Source organism: Bombina bombina, chromosome 12 (assembly GCF_027579735.1).
Source record: "Bombina bombina isolate aBomBom1 chromosome 12, aBomBom1.pri, whole genome shotgun sequence".
Lineage (NCBI taxonomy): Eukaryota > Metazoa > Chordata > Amphibia > Anura > Bombinatoridae > Bombina > Bombina bombina.
The window spans coordinates 129356044-129382925 of record NC_069510.1 but is presented as its reverse complement, the minus strand read 5'-3'; the positions used below and the strand labels follow the sequence as shown (position 1 = coordinate 129382925).

The window sequence follows — 26882 nt, the reverse complement described above, 5'->3', positions numbered from 1 at the left end:
TTTGTCCATTTTACACAATTTCTCTGGTGGTATCACAATAGAGTCACAATCATCCAGAGTCGCTAAAACCTCCCGAAGTAACAGGCGGAGGTGTTCAAGCTTAAATTTAAAAGGACATGATGTCCGAATCTGTCTGGGGTAACATATTTCCTGAGTCTGAAAGTTCTCCCTCAGACAGCAATTCCCTGACCTCCAACTCAGAGCCCTGTGAGGGTACATCGGAAATATCCAATAAGGCATCAGAGGAGTCAGTATTCACATTAATACCTGACCTACTGCGTTTACCCTGTAACAGTGGTAATTTAGATAATACCTCTGTAAGGGTAGTTGACATAACTGCAGCCATATCCTGCAGCGTAAAAGAACTAGACGCACTTGAGGTACTTGGCGTCGCTTGTGTGGGCGTTAAAGGTTGTGACACTTGGGGAGAATTGGATAGCATATACTGATTCTCTTCAGACTGAGAATCATCCTTAGGCACACTTTCTTTACCTAAAATATGTTTTTTACATTGTAAGGCCTTTTCAGTACAAGGAGGTACACAAAGTAAGAGGGGGTTCCACAATGGCTTCTAAACACATAGAGTAATTAGTTTCCTCAATGTCAGACATGTTGAACAGACTAGCATAAACCACAATAGTCGTTAAACACTTTATTGATTTGAACAATTTTTTCAAAAATGTGTACTGCGCACAATTTTTCCTAAACGTTAAAATAACGCTATGCAATTAAATATACCTATTCAATTGGGCCAAAAATTATTGCACCCTAAGAGCAAAGGGTGATTTAACCTCAAAAAAACATTTTATAGCACAAAATATATTTTATTGGAAAAAAAAAAAAAAAAAAAAAAAAAAGACACCTGCACTTACCTGCCCCCAGGGTACTGCAAAATTTTCGACAATGATCCGGTGCACAGAACACAAGTGTAGGCCCCACCGGAGCTAATGCCTGTTGCCTTCTCAGTCAGAGTACACTGCGCGTCTGAGCGCATAAATAGGCCCCGCCCATCATGGAGGTCGATCATATCAGTCTGTATAACCGCATGGGAAGCGGTTTGCAAAGTAAGCCATGTGGTCCCCTAAAAACCTTACTGTAACTGCAGCCATACTGATTATTTGTTATGTGATCAAATAAAAAACGTTAAGCTACCTCTCCCAGTGTCATTTTGATTATTGTTTCCAGCCCAGTACTATGTCAAATATAAATATAAACACAGTATTTTCAGTAACACCCTTTATGTACAGGTCTACTGCTTACCCCTTCCCTTGCAGGGAAAAATGTCAGCCAATTCTGATATACCAAGTCTCCTCAGATGTAAAAGACTAAACATACCTCAATGCTGCTTGTAGCAGGAAACCGTTCTCCACACTGAAGATTTCTCTTGCACTACCTTCAGAACTCTGTGGGAACCAACGTGGATCTTAGTTACATCTGCTAAGATCATCAACCTCAGGGCAGAAATCTTCATCTCCAAATCTCCCTGAGGAAAATAGTACTCACTGGTACCATTTAAAATAAAAAACTTCTTAAAGAACCTAAAACTAACACCTCACTTTACCTCTTCCTATTACTAACACAGACAAAGAGAATGACTGGGGGTGGAGGGAAGGGATGAGTTATATATACAGCTCTGCTGTGGTGCTCTTTGCCACTTCCTGTTAGCAGGAGGTTAATATCCCACAAGGATGAAATCCGTGGACTCGTCGTATCTTGTAGAATAAAATAATTATAGTTCCATTACTCCGGGCATGTCTTATATTTAACCAACATCTGAACGGATCCCCTGGAGGTAGCCTATTTTACCAGTCAGCTGCAGAAACTCCAGCGGTGCTAGCCATAAGGGTGAGAAGGCAGAAAACAGAATTTATGTTTACCTGATAAATTACTTTCTCCAACGGTGTGTCCGGTCCACGGCGTCATCCTTACTTGTGGGATATTCTCTTCCCCAACAGGAAATGGCAAAGAGCCCAGCAAAGCTGGTCACATGATCCCTCCTAGGCTCCGCCTACCCCAGTCATTCGACCGACGTTAAGGAGGAATATTTGCATAGGAGAAACCATATGATACCGTGGTGACTGTAGTTAAAGAAAATAAATTATCAGACCTGATTAAAAAACCAGGGCGGGCCGTGGACCGGACACACCGTTGGAGAAAGTAATTTATCAGGTAAACATAAATTCTGTTTTCTCCAACATAGGTGTGTCCGGTCCACGGCGTCATCCTTACTTGTGGGAACCAATACCAAAGCTTTAGGACACGGATGAAGGGAGGGAGCAAATCAGGTCACCTAAATGGAAGGCACCACGGCTTGCAAAACCTTTCTCCCAAAAATAGCCTCAGAAGAAGCAAAAGTATCAAACTTGTAAAATTTGGTAAAAGTGTGCAGTGAAGACCAAGTCGCTGCCCTACATATCTGATCAACAGAAGCCTCGTTCTTGAAGGCCCATGTGGAAGCCACAGCCCTAGTGGAATGAGCTGTGATTCTTTCAGGAGGCTGCCGTCCGGCAGTCTCGTAAGCCAATCTGATGATGCTTTTAATCCAAAAAGAGAGAGAGGTAGAAGTTGCTTTTTGACCTCTCCTTTTACCAGAATAAACAACAAACAAGGAAGATGTTTGTCTAAAATCCTTTGTAGCATCTAAATAGAATTTTAGAGCGCGAACAACATCCAAATTGTGCAACAAACGTTCCTTCTTCGAAACTGGTTTCGGACACAAAGAAGGCATGACTATCTCCTGGTTAATGTTTTTGTTAGAAACAACTTTTGGAAGAAAACCAGGTTTAGTACGTAAAACCACCTTATCTGCATGGAACACCAGATAAGGAGGAGAACACTGCAGAGCAGATAATTCTGAAACTCTTCTAGTAGAAGAAATTGCAACCAAAAACAAAACTTTCCAAGATAATAACTTAATATCAACGGAATGTAAGGGTTCAAACGGAACCCCCTGAAGAACTGAAAGAACTAAGTTGAGACTCCAAGGAGGAGTCAAAGGTTTGTAAACAGGCTTGATTCTAACCAGAGCCTGAACAAAGGCTTGAACATCTGGCACAGCTGCCAGTTTTTTGTGAAGTAACACAGACAAGGCAGAAATCTGTCCCTTCAAGGAACTTGCAGATAATCCTTTCTCCAATCCTTCTTGAAGAAAGGATAGAATCTTAGGAATCTTTACCTTGTCCCAAGGGAATCCTTTAGATTCACACCAACAGATATATTTTTTCCATATTTTGTGGTAAATTTTTCTAGTTACAGGCTTTCTGGCCTGAACAAGAGTATCAATAACAGAATCTGAGAACCCTCGTTTTGATAAGATCAAGCGTTCAATCTCCAAGCAGTCAGCTGGAGTGAGACCAGATTCGGATGTTCGAACGGACCTTGAACAAGAAGGTCTCGTCTCAAAGGTAGCTTCCATGGTGGAGCCGATGACATATTCACCAGATCTGCATACCAAGTCCTGCGTGGCCACGCAGGAGCTATCAAGATCACCGACGCCCTCTCCTGATTGATCCTGGCTACCAGCCTGGGGATGAGAGGAAACGGCGGGAATACATAAGCTAGTTTGAAGGTCCAAGGTGCTACTAGTGCATCTACTAGAGTCGCCTTGGGATCCCTGGATCTGGACCCGTAGCAAGGAACCTTGAAGTTCTGACGAGAGGCCATCAGATCCATGTCTGGAATGCCCCACAGTTGAGTAATTTGGGCAAAGATTTCCGGATGGAGTTCCCACTCCCCCGGATGTAATGTCTGACGACTCAGAAAATCCGCTTCCCAATTTTCCACTCCTGGGATGTGGATTGCAGACAGGTGGCAGGAGTGAGTCTCCGCCCATTGAATGATTTTGGTCACTTCTTCCATCGCCAGGGAACTCCTTGTTCCCCCCTGATGGTTGATGTACGCAACAGTCGTCATGTTGTCTGATTGAAACCGTATGAACTTGGCCTTTGCTAGCTGAGGCCAAGCCTTGAGAGCATTGAATATCGCTCTCAGTTCCAGAATATTTATCGGTAGAAGAGATTCTTCCCGAGACCAAAGACCCTGAGCTTTCAGGGATCCCCAGACCGCGCCCCAGCCCATCAGACTGGCGTCGGTCGTGACAATGACCCACTCTGGTCTGCGGAAGGTCATCCCTTGTGACAGGTTGTCCAGGGACAGCCACCAACGGAGTGAGTCTCTGGTCCTCTGATTTACTTGTATCTTCGGAGACAAGTCTGTATAGTCCCCATTCCACTGACTGAGCATGCACAGTTGTAATGGTCTTAGATGAATGCGCGCAAAAGGAACTATGTCCATTGCCGCTACCATCAAACCTATTACTTCCATGCACTGCGCTATGGAAGGAAGAGGAACGGAATGAAGTGTTTGACAAGAGTTTAGAAGTTTTGTTTTTCTGGCCTCTGTCAGAAAAATCCTCATTTCTAAGGAGTCTATTATTGTTCCCAAGAAGGGAACCCTTGTCGACGGAGATAGAGAACTCTTTTCCACGTTCACTTTCCATCCGTGAGATCTGAGAAAGGCCAGGACTATGTCCGTGTGAGCCTTTGCTTGAGGAAGGAACGACGCTTGAATCAGAATGTCGTCCAAGTAAGGTACTACTGCAATGCCCCTTGGTCTTAGCACCGCTAGAAGGGACCCTAGTACCTTTGTGAAAATCCTTGGAGCAGTGGCTAATCCGAAAGGAAGCGCCACGAACTGGTAATGCTTGTCCAGGAATGCGAACCTTAGGAACCGATGATGTTCCTTGTGGATAGGAATATGTAGATACGCATCCTTTAAATCCACCGTGGTCATGAATTGACCTTCCTGGATGGAAGGAAGAATTGTTCGAATGGTTTCCATTTTGAACGATGGAACCTTGAGAAACTTGTTTAAGATCTTGAGATCTAAGATTGGTCTGAACGTTCCCTCTTTTTTGGGAACTATGAACAGATTGGAGTAGAACCCCATCCCTTGTTCTCCTAATGGAACAGGATGAATCACTCCCATTTTTAACAGGTCTTCTACACAATGTAAGAATGCCTGTCTCTTTATGTGGTCTGAAGACAATTGAGACCTGTGGAACTTCCCCCTTGGGGGAAGCCCCTTGAATTCCAGAAGATAACCTTGGGACACTATTTCTAGTGCCCAAGGATCCAGAACATCTCTTGCCCAAGCCTGAGCGAAGAGAGAGAGTCTGCCCCCCACCAGATCCGGTCCCGGATCGGGGGCCAACATTTCATGCTGTCTTGGTAGCAGTGGCAGGTTTCTTGGCCTGCTTTCCCTTGTTCCAGCCTTGCATTGGTCTCCAGGCTGGCTTGGCTTGAGAAGTATTACCCTCTTGCTTAGAGGACATAGCACTTGGGGCTGGTCCGTTTCTACGAAAGGGACGAAAATTAGGTTTATTTTTGGCCTTGAAAGACCTATCCTGAGGAAGGGCGTGGCCCTTACCCCCAGTGATATCAGAGATAATCTCTTTCAAGTCAGGGCCAAACAGCGTTTTCCCCTTGAAAGGAATGTTAAGGAGTTTGTTCTTGGAAGACGCATCCGCTGACCAAGATTTCAACCAAAGCGCTCTACGCGCCACAATAGCAAACCCAGAATTCTTCGCCGCTAACCTAGCCAATTGCAAAGTGGCGTCTAGGGTGAAAGAATTAGCCAATTTGAGAGCACGGATTCTGTCCATAATCTCCTCATAAGGAGGAGAATCACTACCGATCGCCTTTACTAGCTCATCGAACCAGAAACACGCGGCTGTAGTGACAGGGACAATGCATGAAATTGGTTGTAGAAGGTAACCTTGCTGAACAAACATCTTTTTAAGCAAACCTTCTAATTTTTTATCCATAGGATCTTTGAAAGCACAACTATCTTCTATGGGTATAGTGGTGCGTTTGTTTAAAGTAGAAACCGCTCCCTCGACCTTGGGGACAGTCTGCCATAAGTCCTTTCTAGGGTCGACCATAGGAAACAATTTTTTAAAAATGGGGGGAGGGACGAAAGGTATACCGGGCCTTTCCCATTCTTTATTTACAATGTCCGCCACCCGCTTGGGTATAGGAAAATCTTCTGGGAGCCCCGGGACCTCTAAGAACTTGTCCATTTTACATAGTTTCTCTGGGATGATCAAATTCTCACAATCATCCAGAGTGGATAATACCTCCTTAAGCAGAGCGCGGAGATGTTCCAACTTAAATTTAAATGTAATCACATCGGGTTCAGCTTGTTGAGAAATTTTCCCTGAATCTGAAATTTCTCCCTCAGACAAAACCTCCCTGGCCCCCTCAGACTGGTGTAGGGGCATTTCAGAACCATTATCATCAGCGTCCTCATGCTCTTCAGTATCTAAAACAGAGCAGTCGCGCTTACGCTGATAAGTGGGCATTTTGGCTAAAATGTTTTTGATAGAATTATCCATTACAGCCGTTAATTGTTGCATAGTAAGGAGTATTGGCGCGCCAGATGTACTAGGGGCCTCCTGAGTGGGCAAGACTCGTGTAGACGAAGGAGGGAATGATGCAGTACCATGCTTACTCCCCTCACTTGAGGAATCATCTTGGGCATCATTTTCAGTGTCACATAAATCACATTTATTTAAATGAGAAGGAACCTTGGCTTCCCCACATTCAGAACACAGTCTATCTGGTAGTTCAGACATGTTAAACAGGCATAAACTTGATAACAAAGTACAAAAAACGTTTTAAAATAAAACCGTTACTGTCACTTTAAATTTTAAACTGAACACACTTTATTACTGCAATTGCGAAAAAGTATGAAGGAATTGTTCAAAATTCACCAAATTTTCACCACAGTGTCTTAAAGCCTTAAAAGTATTGCACACCAAATTTGGAAGCTTTAACCCTTAAAATAACGGAACCGGAGCCGTTTTTAACTTTAACCCCTTTACAGTCCCTGGTATCTGCTTTGCTGAGACCCAACCAAGCCCAAAGGGGAATACGATACCAAATGACGCCTTCAGAAAGTCTTTTCTATGTATCAGAGCTCCTCACACATGCGACTGCATGTCATGCTTCTCAAAAACAAGTGCGCAATACCGGCGCTAAAATGAGGCTCTGCCTATGATTAGGGAAAGCCCCTAGAGAATAAGGTGTCTAAAACAGTGCCTGCCGATATTATTTAACAAAAATACCCAGATTAAATGATTCCTCAAGGCTAAATATGTGTAATATATGAATCGATTTAGCCCAGAAAATGTCTACAGTCTTAATAAGCCCTTGTGAAGCCCTTATTTACTGTCTGAATAAAAATGGCTTACCGGATCCCATAGGGAAAATGACAGCTTCCAGCATTACATCGTCTTGTTAGAATGTGTCATACCTCAAGCAGCAAAAGACTGCTCACTGTTCCCCCAACTGAAGTTAATTCCTCTCAACAGTCCTGTGTGGAACAGCCATGGATTTTAGTAACGGTTGCTAAAATCATTTTCCTCATACAAACAGAAATCTTCATCTCTTTTCTGTTTCAGAGTAAATAGTACATACCAGCACTATTTTAAAATAACAAACTCTTGATTGAATAATAAAAACTACAGTTAAACACTAAAAAACTCTAAGCCATCTCCGTGGAGATGTTGCCTGTACAACGGCAAAGAGAATGACTGGGGTAGGCGGAGCCTAGGAGGGATCATGTGACCAGCTTTGCTGGGCTCTTTGCCATTTCCTGTTGGGGAAGAGAATATCCCACAAGTAAGGATGACGCCGTGGACCGGACACACCTATGTTGGAGAAAGGTAATGTTTCTGTTCCCGGACAGTCTCCCAATTGAGCAACAGCAGCTCTGTACAGCAAGGGACTCCCATGGGCAGAAAAATAGATGAGGAGCATGTTCCCCGCAATCGTGTGTGTCTCCTCGGTCCTGGGGCAGATCCTTGACAAGGGCTCTCCTACCTCTGTATATCCAAGTGATCGGAACAGGTATAGAGACTAGTTGGGTCACAGCTGTGCAATTAATGCTGATCTGCAAAGAGGCAGCGGTGCTTGCGATAGACCTTTCAGCGATCTCGGCTGTAATCATTACATCCCTGGTCTCAGGCTCTGTGATAGCTTGTGTCTTAATTTTTTCATAACTGACCAGAGTAGCTATGGAGCGCTGGTGCCCAAACGCGCTGCTGTCTAGGCACACCGCCAAAACAGGTTTGACTTGCGTAAGTTGCTGGGATATTTGTAGGGCTTCAGGTTTAAACGCCATATTTAGCTTTTCAGCAAGGGCCACATGGTGTTCCTCCAGGAGATTGTGCAGCGCCTCTAGAAAGATAGAAGCGTTCTCCATGTCCATATCGACCCTCTATTGAATTCTTTAGGTCAGCACAATAGGCAATGTGACAGTTCATGGCCGCTGCCCGGAAGTTCCCCCTTATTTAACCATTTTAATGTTTGAACCGGTTGATAAATATGTTCTCGAGATTAATGTTTTAATAATATTGTTTGGTGTTAATTTTATATGTCTAACTATACTAACAAACCTGTTCTAGCTATGAACATAACTTCGCTAAGCTTTGCTAGAATGAGCGGTATGATCAGCCGAGGAATTTTATCTGAACAAATAGGCCCTGGTAACTCATCAAGAAACGCTCATATATACCAGCAGGTCAGGCTGTGAAATACTTTATAGTTTCAACACGGATAGCAGTCTCACCCATACTGTGCAATCTGACAGGTCCTTCATTTATGCTGATTAGCGCAGCTCATACTTATAAACACGCACCATCATCTACTATTAGTTAGACCCTTCATTATAATGGCTGTTAAACAACCAGAGCTCCTAAACAGGGCAACTAGGCCTAGCCCAGTTACCTAGCAATAATTCCTTCCAGTATAACTAACCTACTAGCAGCCAATATGGTGGAGACACAAATGTATACTAGATAACTTAGGTCCAACTTCGCGGCTTGCGGCCGGAGCCCTGAAGAGGACAAAGTTTAGACTCCAGCATATTGCTTTGACATATTCCCATTTGTTCCTCCGGAAGATACTCATGGTAGCTCAAATACAGCACTATATACTGGTGTAGCGGTCGGACTTTAAGCTACTAAACTCTTCCCTATCTTTTTTGTAGGTGAGCTAAATGGGTGACTTTATCATGCTTATACACTAAACTAATTGTACACCGCATTCTGAATGTTATTATCAGTCTAAGCAACCTCAAAATAAGCTTACATAGCGTCCTCCAGGGGACTCCCTCAGTATGAGATAGGAAACATGGTTACTTATTTAGCAATTGCCCTATAAAGTCTTCAATTACAGCCCCTTTAGCATCCGGAGGGTAAAAGCCTATGCTTGTTTTCCATTTTATGTATAACAATCTGTTGTGTTATAAGCTTGTCCAGTTGTAGTCCTTGCATCTTCATTCCTTTGCTAATTCAAGTTAAAGATAATAATAATAATAATATTCAATATGATGGAATCTTTTCATTTACTTTTTCCTAGATGCAAAATTTCTTTAAATGTTTAAAGAAATGTTTAATCCATATATCTATAGTCCTGAAACAAAAAACTGTTGGTTTTCAGATCTCAAAGTTAAACACCAGTTTTGATAAGAAACGGATAAAATAATTGCCTCCATATAGATCAATGGAAGAGACCACACACTTCCACTCCAGTGCTACTCCACGCTGGCTTTAACCTGACAACAGATCAGTTACTGATAATCATAGGGCAAAATGTATCATCATCATTGCAGGTGGACAGGTTTGCAAGTAGAGAATTTGTCCACCTGCAATCGCCACTGGAGAAATGGAACACTGCACAAAGGATTCTTGTGCAATGCCGCCCCCTACTGGCAAACAACCGATTTCACAAAAACGGGCATTCCTATCACCCTGAACGAACTAATGTCAGGGTGGTGGTTCTCGCCACTTCGGAGGTGGCGGGAGGCAAAATTAGTAGTTTCTGCCTCTTAAATATACAAGCATATGCAGGCCTGTCTTGCACAGTCTCAAAAGCTGCAACTGCAGCTTCATAAATTTACCCCAAAGTACACTAAAGAACAAGCAACTGTTGTATTATATGCACCCAGGAAAGAAGGACAGATTGTAACACCAGCATCATCTGACAAATAATCATTTTATTATGGTTTTCTTACAGTGAGCAAGCTTAAAGGGACACTAAACCCATTTTTTTTCCTTTCATGATTCAGATAGAGCATCAATTTTAAGCAACTTTCTAATTTACTCCTATTACCAATTTTTCTTCATTCTCTTGCCATGTTTATTTGAAAAATAAGGAATCTAAGCTAAGGAGACAGCCCACTTTTGTTTCAGCACCTGGGTTGTGCTTGCTGAGTGGTAGCTAAATGCAGCCACCAATCGGCAAGCGCTATCCAGGGTTCTGAACTAAAAATGGGCCGGCTCCTAAGCTTACAATCCCGGTTTCTTTTCAAATAAAGATACCAAGAGAACAAAGAAAAATGTATAAAAGTAGTAAATTAGAAAGTTTCTTAAAATTGCTGCGCTATCTTAATCATAAAATAAAAAAATTGAGTTCAGTGTTCCTTTAATGACTTGCAAGAGAAATTCAAATGATTGCAAAGGGGGAGCAATCTAAAAAGCAGCGCAAGGAAGAAAATCATCAAAAGAAAACATTACAAAGTCTTAGAATATTACAAATAGCACTAATAGCAATGGTAACAACTTCACAATTGATTAGCTTAGTTCTTGTAAGTGGTTCTGTCTCTTTAGAGGTTTTACCTAATTATCTACATTTAGTAGATGTGGAAAATAAAAATGTGGATTTCTTATTCTAACATTGATGAAAAGCATTTTTGTTTTAGAGGTTTGTTTGCTTGTCTGCTTACTTTTCTGTAGGCCTCTTGAGAACAGGGTTTTGAAACTAAATTATTTCATGGAATACTTCCAATGCCTCTATTAGACAAAAAGAACTAGACATAACATCCATTTGACTTGTCTACATCCAGACTGATTAATTAAAGTGCACAATATCCATCTGTATCGTCCTTTTAGCAAGCAGGGTTCTCATGAACCCACATGGACACACTGATTTTTGGGAGCACTTATGGGCATACATCAAAATTTATACAGAGAGTTGGGTTCATCCTGGCAACAAAGTTAATGGAAGTAGTTTGTTTCGGGAAGGTACCCAGCAGAGAGAACAGCCTCCTTTAGCCCTCGTGTTTTTTTTTACAGATAAGAACTTTCCTAAAGTATAACAACCTAGTTTTATCCAACAACTAAGCCAAGACCCAAAAACATAAATTATGCTTACCAGAGAATTTCATTTTCTTCTGTATAAGCAGAGTCCATGGCTTCATTCCTAACTGTTGGGAAATAGTGTACCTGTCCACCAGGAGGCGGCAAAGACACCCCAGCCAAAGACTTAAATACCTCTCCCACTTCCTCTATCCCCCAGTCATTTTGCCGAGGGAACAAGGAACAGTAGAAGAAATATCAGGGAATAAAAGGTGCCAGAAGAAAACACATAATTTAGGGGGCCGCCCATCGAAGAAACACAGGCGGGAGCCGTGGACTCTCCTTATACAGAAGGAAATTAAATTATCTGGTAAGCCTAATTTATGTTTTCCTTCTAAATATAAGGAGAGTCCACGGCTTCATTCCTTACTGTTGGGAAACTTATACCCAAGCTCTAGAGGACACTGAATGATAACGGGAGGGACAAAAATAGAGGCGGACCCTAATCTGAGGACACAACAGCCTGCAAAACCTCTCTCCCAAAGGCTGCTTCAGCTGAAGCAAAAACATCAAACTTGTAAAATTTAGAAAAAGTGTGTGAGGACGACCAAGTAGCCGCCTTACAAATCTGATCCATACAGGCCTCGTTGTTAAAGGCCCAAGAGGAATTCTAGTAGAATGAGCCGTAATTCTCTGAGGAGGTCTATGTCCCTGTTTCATAAGCTAAGCGGATAAGACTCCTCAACCAAAAAGATAAGGAAGTCCAAGAGTCCTTCTGACCCTTACGCTTCCCAGAATATGCCACAAACAAGGAAGAGGTTTGTCTTAAACCCTTAGTAGCTTGAAGATAAAACTTCAAAGCACGAACCACATCCAAATGATGTAGTAAACGTTCCTTTGAAGGAGGAGGATTAGGTCACAAAGAAGGGACCACAATCTCTTGATTGATGTTGCGGTCTGACACAACTTTAGGGAGAAATCCTAACTTAGTAAGTAGGACAGCCTTATCCGAATGAGACACCAGAGAAGGAGGCTCACATTACAAGGCAGCAATCTCAAACTCTGCGCACAGAAGCAATAGCTAGTAGAAAGAGAACTTTCCAGGACAACAATATCAATTTCATGCATAGGCTCAAATGGAGCCCGTTGCAAAACCTTAAGAACCAGATTCAGACTCCAAGGGGGAGCCGAAGATCTGAACACAGGTCTGATCCTAATCAGAGCCCTAACAAAAGACTGAACATCTGGAAGCTCAGAGTGCATCTTGTACAGTAAAACAGACAAGGCCGAAATCTGTCCCCTCAGGGAACTGGCTGAAAGACCCTTCTCCAGACCATCCTGGAGAAACAGAATCCTGGCAAACTTAACCTTATGCCAAGAATAAATAGGTTCTCCACACCTTATGATAGATGCGACGAGTAACCGGCTTACGAGCTTGGATGAGTATGAATAACCCTCTCAGGAAAAACCTCTCTTGGATAGGACTAAGCGTTCAATCACCACGCAGTCAGCCTCAGAGAATCTAGATGTTTATGAACAAAAAGGACCTTCTTCCAGCAGATCCCAGCGACACTAACTTCCATGGAGGAGAAGATGACATCCTCATTAGGTCCGAAAACCACGTCCTTCGTGGCTACGATGGAGCAATCAGTATTACCGTTGCCTGCTCCTGCTTGAAACGGGCCACTACCCGAGGAAGGAGTGGTAACGGTGGAAAAAGGTAGATTAGATCGCTAATGCATCTATTAGCTCTGCCTGAGGATCCCTGGACCTCGACCCATATCTGGGTAGTTTGGAATTGAGATGAGATGCCATAAGATCTATCTCTGTCCCCCACCTGAAGCATATCTCCACAAACACTTCGGAATGGAGAGACCATTCCCCCGGATGAAAGGATTATCTGCTGAGAAAATCCGCTTCCCAGTTGTCCACACCAGGAATGTGGATCGCTGAGAGCAAACAGCTGTGGGCCCCCGCCCACTCCAGAATCCAAGATACTTCCCTCATTGCTATGGAGTTTCTCGTTCCCCCATGATAGTTGATGTAAGGCACCAAGGTTATATTGTCAGATTGAAATCTGATAAACTGGGACGAACCCAGAAGAGGCCAAGCCTTCAGAGCATTGCTCAAAGTTCCAAAATGTTGATCGGGAGGGAGCGTTCCTCCTGAGACCACAGGCCCTGTGCCTTCTTGGCACCCCAAGCAGCTCCCCATCCTGGTAGGCTCGAGTCCATAGTCATAACCTCCCAGGATGATCTGAGAAAGGATGTCCCTCGGGACAGATCTGGACAGAGCCACCAAGAGAGCGATTCTCTCGACCGGTTGTCCAGGGAAATCTGTTGAGACAGATCCGAATGATCACTGTTCCACTGCCTCAGCATGCACAGCTGAAGTGGTCTGAGACAGAACTTGGCAAAAGGAATTATGTCCATGCTGGACACCATGAGACCAGTTACCTCCATACACTAAGCCACAGATGGCCTTAAGGAGGTCCAGAGGGCAAGACATGCCGAAGCTAGCATGCACCGTTCTCTGGTCGGTTAGAAATATTCTCTTCTCTAACTTTATCTTCCATCCATGTGATCGAAGAAGAGAGAAGAGATACCGAATGGTCCTCTGCTAGACGAAAGGATGGTGCTCGACCCAGAATGTCGTCCAAGTAGGGAGCTACCTTGGGTTCTGGCGACAGCCAGGAGAGCTCCTAGAACCTTTGTAAACATTCTTGGGGCCACAACTAAACCAAACGGAAGTGCAATGAACTGGAACGCAAACCTTAGGAACTGGGAGTGGTCCCTGTGGATTGGAACGTGAAGGTAGGTATCCTTCAGATCTATAGTGGCCATGAACTGTCCTTCCTAAACTAGAGGAAGAATGGACCTTATTGTCTCCATCTTGAACGAGGGGACATTTAGAAACTTGTTTAAGCACTTTAGGTCCAGAATTGGGCAGAAAAGTTCCCTCTCTCTTTGGGACCACAAACAGGTTTGAGTAGTATCCCAAACCTCTTTCTGCGATAGGAACCGGGACAATGACTCCTAAGGAGGACAGATCCTGCACGCACCCCAGAAAGGCTTCCCTCTTTTCTGGATTTAAATGCAGGCTTAAGAGGAGAAATCTGCCCTTGGGTGGATGAGATTTGAAACCTATCTTGTATCCCTGAGCTATGACCTCCAGGACCCATGGATCCTGCACATCCCTGGAACAAGCATCTGAAAACAGCGACAGTCTGCCCTACACAATCCAGTTTTGGATTGAAGGCCGCCCCTTGATGCCGACTTGTTCTCGGCGGGCTTCTTGTTCTGCTTGGATTTATTCCAGGATTGAGCCGGCTTCCAAGTGCTTTTGGTTTGCTCGGGCTTAGAGGACTGCTGACGTTGGGACTTTTCAGAACGAAAGGAATGAAAATTAGATTCTTGTCCCTTAGTTTTGTTCATTTTATCCTGCGGTAGGAAGGCACCCTTGCCCCTTGTAACTGTGGAGATAATGGAGTCCTGGCCGGGACCAAATAAAAGGTTTCCCTTCAAGGGGAGGGAAAGAAGTCTAGACAAAGTCATGTCCGCAGACCAGGACTTCAGCCAGAGCGCCCAACGCGTCTGCACTGAGAAACCAGATATTTAGCATTCAGGCGAATAATCTGCATGTTTGTATCACAGATAAAAGAATTAGCAATGCTCAAAGCCTTAATTCTTTCTTGGATAACGTTGAGGGGACCCTCCACCTCAATCAATTCTGCTAAGGAGTCGCACCCGTTGGCCGCTGCTCCAGCAACAGAGGCGACAGCTGCTGCCGGTTGAAATAAATCTCCCGTATGCTGAAACATTTTCCTGAGAAAAGTTTTTATTTTCTTATCCATCGGCTCTCTGAAAGACTAGCTATCCTGAAGAGGGATAGTAGTACGCTAAGCTAACGTGGAAATAGCACCATCCACCTTAGGGAACGTAACCCCACAACTCCAGCTGAGAGTCAGGGACCGGGAACAATTTTTTAAAGGCAGACGAAGGGGAAAAGGAAGATCCAATTCTATACCATTCGTTTTTAATATTCGCCATTTTTACAGGTACAGAAAAAGTTTAGCGGTGCTACCCTGTCCTCGTACACTCTGTCTACTTTAGGGATCAAAGGTTCATCAGGCAACTCGGCCTCTGGAACCTCTGTCGACAGAGCCTTCTTTAGAAGAAAACAAAGGTGTTCAATTTTAAATCTAAAAGGATGGCTCCTGCGCAGACAGAGGCCTAGAGGTAGCAGACTTCGATCCAGAAATTTCACCCTCTGAAGACTTAAGAGTGTGACCCATCCTGGGATACTTAAAAAGCACACAAATCAAGTAAATCACTGGATGTCCCCTGGAACGGAGAGCTATGTTTAACCTTTCGCTTGCGCTTAGCAGGGTGAGGTAGAGCACTAAAGGCCTCCGATACCGCCGTCTTTAACTGTGCGGTAAAGTCTGATGGTAAAGGGCTCCCTCAAGACGGAGGATCAGGCGTGCTACGGGAAGCTGCATGTAACAATGGAGATGATTGATGGGTATGCACCACACGGGACGGCGAGTCCTCAGAGGTGGACGGCTCAGTCATACTAAAGGGGTTAACCCTCTTAGATAATAACAACCTTGTTGATGCATATAGAACATAGTTGAGAGGGCGGGCACACCAAAGACTCCTCACAATATAGACAGGTATTACTATAAGGAATAGAGGGAGTACCCTCAAGCATATCAGGATCCTTCATAGCTTGCGCTAACAGTAGGATACAAATAAACGCACTTTTTATTTCTCATAAAAACGGCACCTATATACCCCCAATGACTAGGGTACTCACCACCTCCTAGACCCAGGCAACCAGAGAAGAAGAGACATCTCCGACAGATAGCTCGGTCAGGAAAGAGAAAACGAAAGTGTGACCACACCCGGTCACGTGGTGTGCAAGGTAGGACTGCCCCTGCTATGAGAAAAAGAGCGCCAAGCTACAAGCTGTGCAGCGTTCAAAGTGAAAGTAAAACACCTGTTTTACTCAGGAGATATTAACCCATGATTCTATAAAGATAAAAGGAGTCACACTGTGACCCCCATCTTCAGCAATTTCAACATAAGTAAAAATTTAAACGATCTTGCTAGAATCCGTGCTGTGGAACAGAAACAGTCTTGTAGCATTGCTCCTGACATGGACTTGAGTTAAGAAAGCAGACAGTTAAACTCGTCAACACTGGTTGCTTAAGGAGCTGTTAGCAGGCAGTCTGGATGGGTTCGCAGAAAGACTCTCCCTGCATCTCCAGACTCTAACTTTCGTCAATGCTCTCATTGAGAGGCTGACGAGACTAATTAAAACTCCAGTTCCATAACGAAAGGCATATATCCCTTCTGAGTAACAACTCCGAAATCTTCTGACACTTCTCTGCCATCCTGCTGTGACGAAAGGCAAAGAATGAGTGGGGGATAGGGGAAGTGGGAGAGGTATTTAAGCCTTTGGCTGGGGTGTCTTTGCTTCCTTCTGGTGGCAAGGTTCAGTATTTCCCAACAGTAAGGAATGAAGCCGTGGACTCTCCTTATATTAAGAAGGAAATACAAGGAGAGAGAGAGAAGAGAGAGAGAGAGAGAGAGACTCTCTGTCCTTTCTCTTAGTGGAGACATGCCTTCTATATTTGGCAGAAATCCTTCAGTACATGAATTTCACTATATACAAAGCCAGAGTTGCAATCAGGAAGTCGATCCTGGATAGAAGGGCTTAGAATGTTTAGTCCAGCCTATCAAATTCCCCCTATTACATGATTATTATTATTTTATAAAGTGTCAATGCAAAGTATAAATATGGGTCTGAACCTGAAGCCATATCACAATCAGACACAGCAGTTACATGTAAATATCTGAATAAAATGGATGACCATTTAGTGTATTAAATTAGCCATACCTGGTGAGGCAGAGAGGCTTCATAGCAGTACAGAATGCTAGTGTCGTACAACAACATCTTCTGAGTAGACAGGGCCAAGATGCAGTTCCTCAGGCGGGAAATTACTTCACGGTCAGTAATAGATATTGGCTGCAGGACAAAAAAGAAAAATTACAACAGGTATAATAAACATAAGAAATACTGACAGTAATATACCTAAAGGAAGAGGACGTGTGCCCAGGATAACCAACATGGGACTGCAAACTACCACCATATAAGTTGTGCAAACCAAAACGCACCCAGCTACAAAAATGCAACGCACCGGGTAACTATAGAAATATGCAGAATCTATTAGATCACAGAGAAAATACACTGGTTAAAAACAAGCAGCACTAGACATGGTCAAACGCTTTTCGGAAGCAAACTGACTTCCTCAATGGACTATTGGTCATTGAGAAAGTCAGTTTGCTAACGAAACGCGTTTGACCATGTCTAGTGCTGCTTGTTTTTAACCAAAGTATTTTCTCTATGTTATCTAATAAAGATTCTGCATATTTCTATAGTTACCCGGTGCATTGCCATTTTGTAGCAGGGTGCGTTTGGTTTGCTGGACTTACATTGTGAAGCGTTAGTGGATTGCTTCTTTCAATTATGGCACCTGCTACTTTGTATAGCAACGTTAAGCTGTTCATCATATCATTGACGTCAACGTGAGTGCGGCTCTACAGCGTGAAGACCAGTGCAGTTTAACTTTTACCACTACACGGAGGAAAACATTTTGAGCGCTGCCCTGAGGTTTGTTTTGCCTACCACCATACAAGACCTGACCTCTTCAAAAACCATACAGAATAATAGTCGGTTTCGAGGGAGGATCGCCTGCCAGTAATTTACCTTAACCTGTGCCACAGATGGGTATATGCCACATTCCTGCAGTATTGAAGAACTTCCATTTGTATGACCAGAAAACAATTTTTACCTCATAAAATAAGTTATTCCTTCACTCCCCTTTAACACTTTATCTTCCATATATAAAGCAGATGTAAATACTTTTTACGTGCATTCAATTACAAGTACAGTTCAGCCCTTCTGAAGGCTTAGCTGCTTACGAGACCTTCTGAATAATATTGATTGCCCATCACTGTGCTAGAGACTATCACAGAGATGTTATTTAAGGTTTAAATAAAGTAATTACCAGAATAATTGTTGTGCATTAATTATAATTACTTTAGTGTTGAAATAGTAGGCAAGTCCTAGTATTAAATAGGGTAATATTTCTAGTCTGTTAAATTAATGCCAACCAGTAAGTCACTGGACAAGATAGAGGGTAAATTGGGGATCATCTGGATATAGTGCATTTGGTAGACATTTTGTGAAACTTCATAGACATGAGACTGCAAATATAAGCCAAGAGCAGTTTGGTTATAATGGCTATAGCCTTAGTAAGCTTACAGAGTATGTAGTGATTAATAATGGTGCCATTTAAATGTGTAATTATCATAGACCGAGATGAATATTGTATTTACATTGTATCCCTCACAGCATTACCTCCAGGTTGGTGACAAATCCTCCTGCCTCCTCCTCTGTCTGCTCAGGGGTTGGGTACAGCCAGATAAAACCATTATTCCCAAGGATAATTGAGGCCCCACAAGGAAGATTATGGAAATGCGTCTTACGTCTCTTTATCAAAGATGGCGACACCTGAACCAAGACTCCTTGACCAAGCTGGAAGAGAGGACAATAGATGTTAATGGTGCCTACTCCATATTATGCAGGTGCTACAAACACACAGTATGTGTTATATAGCACACACAAATCTATACAATAATAAAAAACATCACATTACTGTACAGAAAAACATAAGTTACATTACCTTGCCATATTTAAGACTTCTTGTATGCATGGATAATGCTCCATCCGAGTACACAGCCTGGACTTCGGCCTGAAGGCAAAGGTCAAGGAGTAATAAGTTGTAATTTTCCGCCAGTCAACTATGTATTAGCCAATACAGAAAGAGGTCTCTGTTCAGCATTAAAGGGATATTATACATCAAAAAAATGGGCTATTTAAATAAAGTATCCAAAGAATCTAAAGTTTGTAATTGACATGTATTATCAATTTTGCTGCTAAAGTTCCTAAAAATTATGTCAACGTTTTCATTGCTCTCCCTATATATGAATACATCCGTAATACCCACTAGCTACAAAGCAAGACTTTTTCCCTCAGTCCCTAGCTATTGTCCTTACTGCCAGCCCCCATGCTGGAGCTGTCTGTGTAATGTTTAATCCCCTCACCACGCACTTTACAAACACAGTGTTACATAACAACAAGATCCTTGTACATTGCTGATTGAGAGTTATTTGTGTCTAAGTGTTAAGAAGCAGAGGCAGTTGGAGTATAGATCCTGCATAGGAGCCCTTTACAGTATCCTCGTACATTGCTGATTGAGAGGTTGTGTCTCAGTGTTCGAAATCAGAGGCAGTCTGATATAGATACCAGCACAAACCGAACATCACATAGCAGTTGCTTTAAATTTATTGTACACAAGTGGAAAGTTTTTATAAAGTTAAAGGGACAGTCTACCATAGAATTGTTATTGTTTTAAAAGATAGATAATCCCTTTATTACCCATTCCCCAGTTTTGCACAACTATATTTAGCATTGTTTTGCGCTAGATCTTAAATAACTTTCTGTGCCTGAACACAGTGTTATCTATATGGCCCACGTGTACTTTCTGTCTCTGTGTTGAAAAGAGATTTAAAAAGCATGTGATAAGAGGCAGCCCTCAAAGGCTTAGAAATTAGCATATGAGCCTACCTAGGTTTAGTTTAAACTAAGAATACCAAGAGAAAAAAAGCAAAATTTGATTAAAAAAAATTGGAAAGTTGATTAAAATTTATAAATCCTATCTGAATAATGAAAGTTTAAATTATACTAGACTGTCCCTTTAAAAGAAAGTGCTAGTTACTGTAACAGACAAAGATGTTAACTAAATCCTGTTACGCGGTCTATCACATTTAAAGACTGCCGCTCCAGTGACTGACTGTCCTCTCACTCTCGATCCGATTGACAGTGGGTCAGCGGCATTGAAGCCAAACCACTGCTTGCTCCTATCCTAGTGACCCCTAGTGAAGGCCCAGGAAGAAGAAACAGCCCTTGTGGAATGAGCCGTGATTTTCTCAGGAGGTTGCTGTCCAGCAGTCTCATATGCCAATCGAATAACGCTCTTCAGCCAAAAGCAAAGTGAAGTAGCCGTAGCTTTCTGACCCTTGCGTTTCCCAGAAAAGCAAACAAACAATGCAGAAGACTGCCGAAAGTCCTTAGTTGCCTGCAAATAACATTTTAGCGCTCGCACAACATCCAGATTATGTAACAAGCGTTCTTTGTGAGGAGGAGGATTAGGACACAAAGAAGGTACAACGATTTCCTGATTAATATTCTTTGGGCAGGAAACCAAACTTAGTACGCAGAACCACCTTTTCAGAGTGAAATATAAGATAAGGGGAATCACACTGTAAAAGCAGAGTGTTCAGAAACTCTCCGAGCAGAGGAAATAGCAATAATATTTTTTTTTTCCCCCCAAGATAACATCTTAATATCTAAAGAATGCATAGGCTCAAATGGAGCCTGCTGTAAAAAAACTTTAAGAACAAGGTTAAGACTCCATGGAGGAGTAACCGGTTTAAACACAGGCCGAATTCTAACCAAGGCCTGACAAAACGATTGCACGTCTGGCACATCCGCCAAGCGCTTATGTAACTAAATAGGCAATGCCAAATCTGACCCTTTAGAGTACTTGCCGACAAACACATCTCCAGACAATCCTGGAGAAAGGACAAAATCCTAGGAATCCTTATTCTACTCCAAGAGTATCCTTTGGATTCACACCAATACAAGTATTAACGCCAGATCTTATAGTAAATCCTGCAAGTGACAGGCTTACGAGCCTGAATCAAGGTCTCAATGACAGACTCTGAAAATCCACGCTTAGATAAAACTAAGCGTTCAATCTCCAAGCAGTAAGCTTCAGAGAAACAAGATTTGGATGAAGAAGGGACCCTGAAGTAGAAGGTCCTTCCTCAAAGGCAGTCTCCAAGGTGAAAAGGATGACATTTCCACTAGGTCTGCTTACCAAATCCTGCAAGGCCACGTCGGGGCTATGAGAATTACAGACACCCTCTCCTGCTTGTTTCGAGCAATGACTCTTGGAAGGAGAGTGAACGGAGGAAACAGGTATGCTAGACTGAAGTTCCAAGGAACTGCCAGAGCATCGATCAGAAATGCCTGCGGTTCTCTTAACCTGAAGTCGTATCTCAGAAGTTTGGCATTCTGACGAGAAGCCATGAGATCCAACTCTGGCTGCCCCCACTTGAGGGTCAAGCTGGAAAACACATCCAAATGAAGTTCCCACTCCCCGGGATGAAAAGTCTGTCTGCTCAGAAAATCCGCTTCCCAATTGTCCACACCTGGGATGTGGATCGCAGAAAAATAGCAGTTGTGGGTCTCCGCCCATTGAATAATTCGGGCCACCTATGTCATGGCCAAGGAACTCTGAGTTCCCCCTGGTGGTTGATGTAGGCCACCAAGGTTATGTTGTCCAACTGGAATCTGATCACACGGGCTAAGGCTAACTGAGGCCAGGCCAGAAGAGCATTGAAGATTGCTCTCAGCTCCAAGATGTTTATGGGCAGGACTGACTACTCCTGGGTCCATAAGCCCTGAGCCTTCAACGAGCCCCATACTGCTCTCCAACCTAGAAGGCTGGCATCCGTGGTCACAAGAGAGTCTATTGACGCCTGATATAGATCTACACGTGGAGACAGGTCTGTATAGTCCCCGTTCCATTGTCTGAACATGCATAACTGCAGAGGTCTGAGATGGAACTGAGCAAATGGAATGATGTCCATGTAAGCCACCATCAGACCGATTACCTCCATACATTGAGCCACTGACGGCCGAGGAGAGGACTGAAGGGCAAGACAAGAGTCAAAAATCTTTTTTCTGACCTCCGTCAGAAAAATCTTCATTAACAGGGAGTCTGTTATGGTCCCCAAAAATACAACCCTTGTAGCTGGAACCAGAGAACTTTTTTCCAGATTCACCTTCCATCTGTGGGATCGAAGAAAAGACAAGATCTCCATATGAGATTCTGCTTGTTGAAAAGATGGCGCCTGAACCAGAATGTCATCCAGATAAGGTGCCACTGCAATGCCCCGAAATCGAAGCACAGCTAAAAGAGCCCCCAGAACCTTTGAAAAAATTCTGGGAGCTGTGGCAAGGCCGAATGGAAGGGACACAAACTGGAAATGATTGTCCAAAAAGGCGAATCTTAGAAACTTGTGATGGTCCCTGTGAATGGAAACATGAAGGCATGCATCCTTTAGGTTTATAGGTCTGAGAAACTTGTTTAAACATTTTAGATCTAGGATTGGTTCGAAAATTTCCCTCCTTTTTGGGAAATACGAACAAATTTGAGTAAAATCCCAGACCCCTTTCCTAAAAGGGAACTGGAACTATTACAATGTAAGAACGCCATGCTTTATCTGGTCTACAGATAATCTGGAGAGGAGAAACCTGCCACTGTGAGGAAAAGATTTGAAGTTTATTTTGTATCCCTGGGAGACAATGTCCACCACCCAGGGATCCGGTATAGCTCTTATCCAAGCCTGGGAAAGGGGAAAAAAAAAAAAAAAAAAAAAGTCTGCCCCCTACAAGATCCGCTCCCGGATCGGGGGCCAACTCTACATGCTGACTTGGAATCAGTTGAAGGCTTTTTAGAATGCTTTCCCTTATTCCATGACTGGTTGGGCTTTCAGGAAGGCTTGGCTTGATCTTGCTGGGAGGAAGGGGAGGAAGACTTGCCTTTAAAGTTACAAAAGGAACGAAAATTACTCAGACGTCCCTTCTGCTTATTTTTTTTTATCTTGAGGAAGAAAAGAACCCTTTGCGCTCCAGTAATATCTGAGATTTCCACCAAACCAGGTCCAAACAATGCCTTATGCTTGTAAGTAATAGCCATGAGCTTAGATTTAGATGAAACATCCGCAGATCAGGAGTTCAACTACAAGACCCTGCGGGCTAGGACCGCAAAACGAGAAATTTTGGCTCCCAGTTTAATAACCTGTAAGGAAGCATCTGTAATGAAGGAATTGGCTAACATGAGAGCCTTAATCCTGTCCTGGATCTTATCAAGAAGGGTATCCATCTGAAGAGATTCAGACAAAGCATCAAACCAGTAAGCTGCAGCGCTGTTAACAGTGGCGATACACACCACAGGTTGCCATTGTAGACCCTGGAGGACATGCATCTTTTAGTAAAGCCTCCAATTTTTGTATCCATTGGATCTGTAAAAGAACAACTATCCTCTATGGGAATAGTAGTCCTCTTGGCAAAAGTGAAGATCGCTCCTTCTACCTTAGGAACCGTCTGCCATGACTCCTTAATGGAATCCGCTATAGGAAACACCTTCTTGAAAATAGGAGATGGAGAAAAGGATACCAAGTCTTTCCCATTCTCAAGCAATAATCTCCGCAGCATGGTCAGGAACCGGAAAAACCTCCGCCGCGGAGGGAACATCAAAGTATTTGTTCAATTTACTAGACTTTTTAGGATTGACTACAATAGTTGTGTTGGAGTCGTCCAAAGTAGCCAAAACCTCCTTAAGTAATAAGTGAAGGTATTCTAGCTTTAATCTGAAGGATACCACTTCAGCATCAGAAGAAGGAATTACACTGTCTGAGTCTGAGCTTTTCCCCTCAGATGCTACCGACATGTCTTCCTCAGGCTTATGGGAAAGGACACTCTGGATAGCCAGAACTTGATCAGAAACCTGTTTCCTTAAATTTCCTTTTACACCTTCCCTGCAACATGGCGAAAGCTGACAAGCTGCGGCAGACACCAGAACAGCATTTGCCTGGGATAACGGTGGCTCATGGTCAAATATTTTATCTCTAGAACTTAAAGTTCTCTCAATGCATGAGGAATAAAAAGGAACTGGGGGTTCCACCTGAGCATCAAAACATAACTGACAAGCAGCAACTTCGCCCGGGATAATGGCTTGAAAAGCCTCTTGATCTATCTTATGTAATAAATAAGGATAAAGTGTAAAAATTCTTTATTTGAAAATAAAAAATAAATGTGTACCGTCTTTAAATAGAAATGTGTGTTAGCGCAAAAAAAACAAATAGACCTCAGGCTACCTATACACCTCAGTAGCTTTACTGAGGTGCCTACTTTAACCAAAAGTTAAAGTATAAAAACTACTATAACACACTGAGCCACCATAAATCACCTCACAGTCTCAATGCCCAAACTGCCTAAAAGAAACCCCAAACATGAAGGCTTAAAACAGTCCAATATTAAATAAGACAGCTTTTAGCTGTAACAAGTGCCAGCAATCTCCTTGCAAAACAAAATTAAAATGGCACTTACCTGAAAGTGCTGTCCGGCAGCAGGACAGCTCACCTGGTTTGAGAGGGTGCAGCAACTCACATGGACCTGTGAAGAGAGAAAAACTGAGTAAACCTACTCAGGTTTTCTATTTAGGGCAGCAGATTCTTGAGAAAACGCAGAAGTTCTCAAGTGCTCAAAAGCCACCACTGCCCTACTGAAGAGACTAATGTGGACTAGGCTAGACCCCAGAAAAGAACAGAGTAAGCTTCCTCTGCTAAAAAAAAATAAAAAAATTCTTGATTGAAGAAAACTTCTCATCAGACACCTAAACTTCACCTCCTCGCACTACAGGCAAAGAGAATGACTGGGGGATTGCGGGTAGGGGAGTGATATTTAACAGCTTTGCTGTGGTGCTCTTTATCTCCTCCTGCTGGCCGGGAGTGATATTCCCAACAGTAATTGATGATGATCCGTGGACTCACGTGTCATTAGAAAATAATCTAAAAATTAAAAAAAAAATTGTTGTGTACTGCTACTGATGATTGATGATCTATCTTCTGGGAATCTACACTTGACTCAACTAAATTATATATTAAATAAATATAAATAATAAATATATTACATTTATCATGTATCTATCTAGTAAGTAACTCTATATATCATTCATCCTCTATAATCTACCTACTAGATAGAGATGGAGCAGTACGTAGTAGATATTATTTATATATATATTTTGGTAACATGTTGAATATATAATATTTTACAATTCACTTCACAATACATCCTACAAGCAACCCTTAATGAACATTTATAAATAAAATATATGGTATTATTGCAATATGTAATCAAACTCAATTTTATGTGTCACAGAAGTTTAAAAAAAACAAACTTTGAGCTGTCCCACCGCCACAACACTCCCTGACGACTCCCACACACTCTTCAATCTCTTCCAAAATGGCGGTTTCACAGGCATTCTCAGCTCCGCCTCCGTTTTCATGACGATCTGAAGATTTATAGATATTTTTTTTAAATTGCGTACTCTCGCGGTTTTAAGACTGCAGCAGTCTAAAACCGCATCCGCGATTAATCGTGCAGCCCGTGTATAATGTCCCTTTAAGTTATTTGCCATAGAAGTAATGATCCTGTAATTTTCTATCTGAAGCCCCTGTGGTTCACATAATGGACTCTGGCACCTCCAAATAATGACAAGTAATTATTAAGTGAACCTGGTCTAAAAGTCTTGACTATCCATCTCCAGGGTATGAACAGAATCCTCTCTCATTCAACTTATGCAACTTCCCTCAAAACATTATGGGATTGTTTTACGGATTGAAGACTTAGTTCAAGACACATATATGCACCAGTTTATCTACATACCGAAGATAAATTGGAATCGCATATCTCCATTATTTTCAAAATGTTCTTGACTTTCTATTGTTATGAACAAAAATGCAGCAGATTACAATGTTTTACAAATACTAGGAAACTTCATCTCCATATATTTTATATGGAGACTCTGAACGTATTGGATAATTCTACATATTCTTTGTATATAAAACACCCTTGTCTGGCACTTAAACAAATGCGTATGCCCTCTTAATATGCTTGATAGCTTTGTATATTTATAAAAACATGTAAATTCCTGGAGGAATATATACTGTATATATAATTATTTGAGCTACAATTAACTAACAAAATGGTTTGAAAAAGTCTCCAAGCAGTTTGTACATATAATCCAGTACAATGTAGCCAACATTAAAAGGATACGCTGATGAGATCTCCTTCCTGTAGGTAACTCCTCATTGCCAACTCATCTTCTGCTGACCTTCTCCTCTGAAACAGAAAGCAGGCACGTAAGATGCTACGTGTAATAAAGGCCACCAAGTCAGTCATGTTAATGTTGGAGATGGGTTACCTGTATACAAAATAGCCCATACTCACAGCAGTGCTGACATCAACTATATATAAAATCCTGGCTGCAACACTGCAATGTGTGTCTATTGTGTACAATCCATGACAGAGACAAACATATTTGCGCCATACTGCTTAGAAGTCTGCCTACCTATACAAGATACAGCTAGATGAGATTTGTAAACACTAACTTAACCATTGGAAAATAAATTACTTTTGTCTGTGTTCGCTCAGTGTTCTGTGGCAACTCAGGACTAATTGGCTCATTGATATTTATGGTGTGACATCTTATTTGATCCAAGGCTATTCTCTGATGGAGACATCTGTCACAAAACAAATTAAGCAGGCCGTGCAGTGGTGCACAGGAGTAAGGTGAACATCCTACTGCTTCAGCATTCCTGTCACAACTAACAGACTCTATTACGATTGTGCGCCACATAACATGAAACCCTAGGATACAATAACTAACCCCAGTTTTAATACAAACACCTTAGAGCTTACAAAATCTGCTGCCCCATTTATACCAAGCCATAGGATTCTTGCCTATCTTTAGCTCAAA

The 26882-nt window shown here is 42.5% G+C and overlaps 1 protein-coding gene across 1 annotated transcript in view; it reads right to left on the bottom strand.

The window, feature by feature from the left end:
• EXOSC2 (exosome component 2) overlaps positions 1-26882 on the bottom strand; it is a 93826-nt gene that overhangs the window by 33856 nt on the left and 33088 nt on the right. The window contains exons 5-8 of the mRNA XM_053695361.1: positions 26180-26245; positions 18894-18962; positions 18569-18745; positions 17045-17173 (exon numbers count right to left, since the gene is read on the bottom strand). Of these exons, the coding sequence (XP_053551336.1) occupies positions 17045-17173; positions 18569-18745; positions 18894-18962; positions 26180-26245 (441 nt within the window). The remainder of the gene's footprint in view (positions 1-17044; positions 17174-18568; positions 18746-18893; positions 18963-26179; positions 26246-26882) is intronic.